This window comes from Pomacea canaliculata, linkage group LG7 (genome assembly GCF_003073045.1).
Source record: "Pomacea canaliculata isolate SZHN2017 linkage group LG7, ASM307304v1, whole genome shotgun sequence".
NCBI classification, from domain to species: domain Eukaryota; kingdom Metazoa; phylum Mollusca; class Gastropoda; order Architaenioglossa; family Ampullariidae; genus Pomacea; species Pomacea canaliculata.
Window position 1 is genome coordinate 15,998,492 of NC_037596.1, and position 8,055 is coordinate 16,006,546.

General features: G+C 34.9%; 1 protein-coding gene across 1 annotated transcript; it reads right to left on the bottom strand.

Moving 5' to 3' along the window:
* Positions 1-223: 223 nt before the first annotated feature.
* On the bottom strand, positions 224-2,298 carry LOC112568613. The gene is made up of 4 exons (XM_025245988.1): positions 2,161-2,298; positions 1,373-1,587; positions 646-716; positions 224-293 (listed from the first exon to the last, which is right to left on the bottom strand). The coding sequence occupies exons 1-4, from the start codon at positions 2,261-2,263 to the stop codon at positions 239-241; spliced, it is 444 nt and encodes a 147-aa protein (XP_025101773.1). The 5' UTR covers positions 2,264-2,298; the 3' UTR covers positions 224-238.
* Between the last annotated feature and the right edge of the window lie 5,757 nt (positions 2,299-8,055).

The following is an 8,055-nucleotide window of genomic DNA, read 5'->3' on the forward strand; positions in this document are numbered from 1 at the left end:
GTTGCTGATGATGCTGTTGAAAGAAACGATTTCATATTCTCCCCAACGCATTGGATAAGCACATTCAAAGTTGTAATAGCCACAGATCTTCATCGCCGTGTCATTCATTTTCTGAGATCATGCAGAGAAACAAAACAAACATGAATGATATGTGAATGCATGATTTATTCACACACACTCACACTCACACACACTCACACTCACACACATTTTCTTCTTCCACTAACCTTTGAATATGTCAGACAGCTGCTACCGCAGGTAGACCATAAAAAAGGGCAATAGTCCCAAGGATCCTTACATAAAAAAGACAGTCTGATAAAATTTTCCTACAAAAGTAAGTATAAGGATTTCTTACTGATTACTAAATACTTCTATGTGACTGGCACTATTATCTTTCTACTTGATTTTATCATGCGTGGTGGTGTTTTAGTAGGGAAAGTGCCTCCACCTCAAGTTAGTTTCGCATAGTGTGGGATTGGGATCTTGGGGATTGGGATATGGAGAAGGGGCAACACACACGTAGGACACGAGCTAATATACTTATACACATCTACATATGTACGAAATATGTAGATAAACACACATTCCCATGTACTTATACACATAGCGCTCACACACACACACACAGAAAAAAGGTCCACTAACCATAGATAGACTCTGGGAGCTTCGTTGTCACTTTTCTTACTAACAAACATGTCTAATGGAGCCTCCACTGTCTGTAAAGAATTAAAAAAATCAAGACACACATGCACATACACAAATAAAAATATGATTAGTTTCTGTATGTTAGGTAGTAATGTGGGAAAGGACATTGCAAAGGCATCAATAAAAGTCCTCTTCTTACGAAAAACTGGATTTTGTCTAAAACTGCTTGTTTTCATTTATGTATTAAGACCTGAGGCAGTTCTGCACGTCTCAACTGGTTGCCCACTTTAGGTATACAGGTAGGTCACTTCAGAAGGCCTTGTGCAGTGTTAACTTCTACACTTAGCGTTTTCGTGAAGAATCCTGATCAACATTATAACTGAAACCCACTTGTGTAGTTTCCTGGGAGTGTTGGTTTTAAGACAAAATAAACTTTCTAACAAATATTATGATCATACTTTTTTTTGTTCTTAAAACGGAAAGCAGAATTCTAGTTCTGGTAAAATTAGAAAAGCTGTATTTTTAACACAAAAGTTCAATTTAGAAATGTTGCAAAGAAAATAAAGAGCAAAAATACATCATGCAAGATGTTTGTTATAGTTCATATCTCCTCTCGGCTGTAGCATGATTACAGTCATATCCTTGCTTCAGAGATGCCATGGTAATATAAGCTAATAAAGTGTGTATTTGTTTTTTTTAAATATCTTTACATCTCTAATATCTTCACCTGGTTCCTTGTGACATCTGCTTCACGTTCATCCACATGTAAGTGGGCAACATCTGATGAGTCACCTTCACCATCAATGTCCTCAATATTTCTAGTGTTGCTAGCTTGGGGATCCATCCCAGGTGAGCTTGAGGGCTGGCCACTACCCAACTGGGAAGTACTCATGGTTTGATAATTTGTAAGTTGTGAGCTCATGAGTTGGTTTATAGACGTGTCTGTAGACACAAAATGAGCTATAGGTACACCGACTAATGTCAAAATCACTTGGTCGACTTCTGTCAATAGTATTACACAACAACTTACACACCTGTGAGTACTTTCAAATCCAATCTAAATAACTACCTCGCAAATCGTCAAGCAAAATATATCAACATTAACTGCCTCCTTTGTACTCTGTCTTATGTTAACTTTTGCTTATGTCGTTGGAAGAACATTTTCCTCCAAAGCATGTCTTTTTTAAAAGGTTTGTTTTACTTCATGTTACTTTTTCTTCGATAACGTTTTATATCTGCAGGAAATACTGCAACATTTATCTAAATATTTTGTCCTGTCTTAACCAATAAAATGTCATTATTATAGTTGCATATTATATCTAATTTGCAAATTCAGATTAGATACACCAATTTAGAGTCATTATAAGGACAGATATTATTTTCTAGAAGAATACCAAATGAGCACGTTAATTTTTCTCCTTAATACCTCCTATGACAAATCTGCAGGTCTAAATATAGTAAGGTTGACATTAAATATTTAGTATCTAAAGTAGTATTTAGTAACAATAATAATACCAGATGTTGTCTGTTCTTGACCACAGAATATAATCCGGGCACATTTCCATTTACTTATTTTCACTCTAGGAAAGGGATCATCTGAAAAATAGTGTTCAAGCATTTTGATATATCACAGTAAGTCGAAACGTGTTTTCTAGTGAATAACACAGGACGTGTTTCCTCCATAAACATCCATCTGATGGTGTTCTCTTTTTTTCCAGAGAGGTCAATGTTTGACTGATGACATTGTACACATTTCTAGTAAATAAATGGTGAATTAGATTTTCGTACAATGAATCGTGCTAGTTAATTCAGGAATAAATTTGTCAACAACTGCCTAAAAACTATCATGTAGATTGTATAACTGTAAAATTGTACACGGTTAAAGAACACAACCAAGCTAGGCATATACTGCTTTAACTATATCCTCGGCTATTTTTCAGCAACTATCTCATATTTAGTGATGTGGGTGGGCTTGGTGTTGTATATGTGGGGAGAACATAATTTGCTTCAGCCTACCTAAAGGACAGTACTGGTCGAATAATGTATAATATAACTCATAAGCAGGTTGCCATGTTAACCACCTGATAAATGGAACTGTGCTAAAATCCAACTACCACATTAGCAATATGCTTCCTATATGTTTTTTTCTTGTAATCATTTATTATTTTAATCTATTGTAACAGCCTTTGTTTTCTGTTTTATTTTAGGAGTTTCTCATGCTCTTTGCTTCTTTGCCATAGACTTATTATGTTCAAATTAAAACTGTGCTCTCACTTTTAATACCACAATGCTTTGGTTGTAAAGAACTTCTACATATGATTTCAAAGATTTCTACTGCCTTTTACATTTTCTATAAATTTTGACCTATTACCGCTAGGTAAGCAATCGCCTTCTGTTTAAATAAAAACCGCGATAACATAAAAAATGAAATGATCGACATATTAATTCACTTTCGCCTCACCCTCAATTCTGCTGGCATATTGCTGGGAGTCGACTGCAATTATAAAATTGTAATGTGACAGAAAATAATCAACAATTCACTTCTACCCTTAAATATTGTTAATCTTGCCGTACCTGTTATACATAAAGTCATATTTTTTTATCTGTATGACTACACACGCATGGCTACAATGTGATACTAGGACACTTGAGTTCGTACCCTGGTGTTTTTCTACTATACTCGTCGTCGTCATCAACAGTCTTGACCTTTTGTACTGATATCTGTATTGGTATTTTATGTCGTAGTGTTGATAATATGTGCAAGTTTTGCATTAGTGCAAGTACTTTTGTAGTACTATTTAAGAGTCATCATCATCACCATCATCATCATCATCATCATCATATTTATGTTACATTTCTGAAATCCTGTTAGGAAATGTAATATTTTTTTTGTTGCAATGTTTTATAGTAAAAGATGATAACAGATTTGGTGATAGTCACTTTCTTGGGTATAGAGATAGAGACTTCTTGCTACTCACCATTAAAATTCATGCAGAAAATGCAGAAAAAAAACTCCCAAATACTACATCACAATCTGAAGAATAGAGCAAAGGAGACTATTGCTGCGACGTTTTTGATCCTAAGAAACAGATTACATATCATACCATTATACAGTATAACATAAAAAAATGAAATAAAAGTCACAGTTGGTGGTGGTGTAGGTGGTGTGTGTGGTTCGACTATTCACTTATTCGACTGTTTTTCTCTTTTTACTTTTTTTATTGTTCGACTAATTGTCACCCTTGATAAAGATTCATGGAAGAAGCTGGTACGTGAATAAAAACATTACTAACTTCCTCATTTGGAACTACTCTTACCACAGAAAGATCTCTGTGAAGTTCGCTATTTGCTACATCCATCTACACCTTAATGACTGATGATAAATACATGCTTAAGGACTAAGCGTGCTGCCTCAAATGCAACAATCATTTATATGTAACATTATTCTCACTTTCTTATTACCTATAGACAGATTCTATTGCACACTAAGACTGAGCAGAGGTTGCATCAAGCAAAGAACATCTGCAACATTGGACTTGCCAGGTACAACACATGAAGGCTTATGCCATAATAGTCGCTTTTCTGTCCACACACACACAACACCGAGAATTATTATTTGCCATAGCAATATCCAGATAAATGCAAAATTCAGTAAATGACAATTACTTTTCAACAGCAGATTATATAATATAATGTGCATCATCACCTGTATATTTACCTTCGATTATAGATAAAAATAAAGCATAGCTAACACCGCAAGTTATTCATCTGAGTGCTTCCTTCCTGTAAAATCTCTCTCAAATATTATATAGTTTTCCCCCAGAGCTGTAACATCGTTGAGGAATCAAATTCAGAATGAGCTAAAACTAATGCAACAAAACAAACCGATATAATGATAAAAATAACTTTTTTTAACCAAGCCACCTCATAAGTATATTCAAAAAGTATCCGTAAAAAATGTACAACAAATTCTATTATAATTTTTACAATACATAACACTTCTGCTCTTTAATTTTACATATGCAATGTGTCATACCCGAAAAAACCAACCATCACTTACCCACACTACATCGCAGCCTGGTATCATAAGTGTATTTTTTCCAAACTTCCAAATCTCGTCCAAAGATCAACACAGACACTACAAAATAAGAAATTAAAGACATACTTTTGCCCTTCTTTATTCCCAGAATTATGAAGCATACATAAATTCGACATCCTTCTACTCTTTGCTTTTTTCTGTTGATTTTCCTTCATGTCAAATGTTAAAAGTATATAGTAACATTATTTGGCCTATCGTAAAAGCATAAATGAATACATACATCCAAACAGAAATGTAGCTGAAACAATCATTGCTTTCCTTGAACACAGATTATAAATCTTATGGTAATTATCTCTACAGAAAAGGCAATACTTATATGATAAAACTTAACGATATACATGCTGTCCAAACTGCATAAGACAAAAAGAATATTGTTGGCACGATATCAGTTGCAACCTTCATTTGTACTGCAGTCATAAGACATAACTTGAAAATATTAATGCATCCTGGATTAAAGAAGGAAATGTAAAACAGGTGCAACTTGTTACAATTGAGCAGGGACTGACTTTCAACATCATTATCTTATACCTTTAGTTATTTATGTCGTAATCAGTGAATTAAAGCATAGATGTGTTAAGCCTGAAATATTTTAATTTTAGTGGAAAATAAATGTACTATGCCTTTAAAATATTATTCTTCTTTTAATTGCGTTTTTACATCTTAGTGGTACTTCTCTAGTTTTATGTGTAAAACCTGTATGAGTATAAACTTCATAACAACACTTCTGTAAAGTGTAGCCATGCATATAACAACATTTACAACCGTTATTGTTTACGAGATAATTCACAGAGCTCACTATCTGATGCCACAATTTAACAAGACTACTTCAATCATCCCGGAAAGGTTACATTCAACGTTCTGTATGATGCGTCACGTTTTTGTCCACCAGTCTTGCTAAAACATTGTTAAAAGAATCCATGTATAAAGTTTTTAAATACAAATGAAACAGAATATTTAATTAATATGAAACTTACCTATACTTGGGTCATGAATTGTTAAAGCACCGTATTGCTCTTTTTCTATAAAGATATGTAACATTTTATATTAATGCTCTTGTTATATCTTGTAATATGCATGCATATTATCAAATAATTATTTTTTGACAAAGATTATAGGTTACACTTAGCTTAATTGACCAAACGCATAGTAACCATACTCTCATCTCATGACTTCTATTAGCCTTCTGTCCTAGGACAACGAAAATCAATCATAAATATGCCTCATCGTGCTTGGCACTGCTGGTAGCCAGAAAATGGATAAGAACATGTAACAATTTACAATGATAATATAATTTCTTCAATGCACAGGTTTGATTAGAATTATCTACAGCAGACACAACAACACTATCGTACACACACAAGATCCAGTCAGTCAGTACTCTAGAAAACAGAGATTTACGATCATCGAAAAATTTAATGCTGCTCTTTTTATAAGAAATAAAAAACTTGAGAAAGAGAGATCTGTCAATACCCCCCCCCTTTATTCCACCCTACTTCTTCAGCTTATATCTCTTTATTGCATTGGTGTCTACCTTAACGATGAAAGGAATGTATTCAATAATCTCAGGAAAGTTTTACACTTACCCATATGTTGACCGGGAACAAAATTATGTGAAATTATAGTTACACCTGTGCGCCGCACTATGGCGCACCGTGGCTACTAACCAAACTCGGGACTCCTGGCCGAACTTGACGTTCCGAGACGGGAGAGACTGCATCGCCGTAAATCACTTAGAATATCAAGACACAATATGTTGATTAAAACTACTTAAAACAAGCTTATACAGAATCTTCCGGCTTATCACATTCTTTTGAGGCTCCCAGACAACCGGAACTTCCCAGAGCTAAGCGTTGGTGAGACAGACTGCAGTCCACCTACCACGTCCATGTAGATGTTATAATTCACTTACTCAATACTCGAATCAGACAGATGTGCAGTCAAGTTAAGTTGACTATGTGTTAACATGGGCCCACTTCCAAAAAGAGTTCTGATGCATGTCATGTTTCAGCCTACTGTCTCATACAAAGAGTACGTCCATAATGGACTCAAACTAAACTGTATACCCAAACTATTAATGAATTAAAAACAGTATAATTATCAAACAGCCACTTTACAGTTTCACCAATTAATAAAAATTTCCTTTTAAATCTAACTATAAAATACTACATAAGGACTATCGGTATTCCTGAAAGAATATTATAAAAATAAGAACTTCCACACAGTCACTAGTGACAAATGAAGGTCAATCATCCTACTACTAAGATACCGTCGGGCTGTACGACTGAAAATCAATGTCGAATTTTTCAAACCATCAACATAATGTCTATACACCGCTACAAGTGGCAACCGAACGAATAGCGTGATTATTTGGACACAAGCATTTTAGGGCGATCATCAACTGAACACTCACTCAATTATCACAACTATTGCCAGTCTAAAAAATTCCATGTTTAACTTCAATTGGTGTTGAGTAAGGTGTTTAAGAAGACACATAAATATGTTGACAAAAACAGGGTTATTATATTCATATATTCTCTTACTGAGGTCAGCGCCAGACAACATACAAATACAAGAAAGCACTAGATAAAACAAGCACAAATATTCAAAGACTTTGACATATTTTATTAACCATTAATAACAGCTGATGAAAATGAACAATAATACAATTAACAATATTTTGTAATCAGATACAAATTCACCACCACTTACACCAAATTCAATGTATAAGGAACCTGCCAAGACATAATTCCTTTGCCGACGACACATAAAGGGAAAGTGACTGAGCCGCTTGCTGAAGAAGAAACGGTATGGTGTTGTCTGGAAGAACAACAAGATATTACAATTTAAAGTGCTCATTCAAGAGTCAGCGTAAACTCTTCTCTTACAAATCGGCTTATCAGGCCTATGTTAAATCTCGAGATATAGAGAGTCTGACAGGACCCCAATCGCTTTACCTGAGACAAACTATGAGCACTTTTTCAGCACAGGAGGCAATTCCCGTCTGACATGATGTTATGAATCCTCTCGTCACAATAAGAAGTTTTCACGTCCAAGAAGTTCTAGGGCGCTGAGGTTAAAAATACCTAGATTATAAGTTCAGACTTTGAACTGAGGGTCTTCTAGTGGAAGAAATCACTTTACAGGCGGCTGGTGATTCACCTCGGCAAGAGTATCCTTGCGGCATAGGTGCTCCATCCTTTTGGTGGCAAACAGTTGGGCGTCGAAACAGGGTAAGATGAATAATGTTTGACTCAAAAGTGCCAGTGCCTGCCATAATCAGAGTAGGTTGATATAGAGTTTTCAGTCTGATC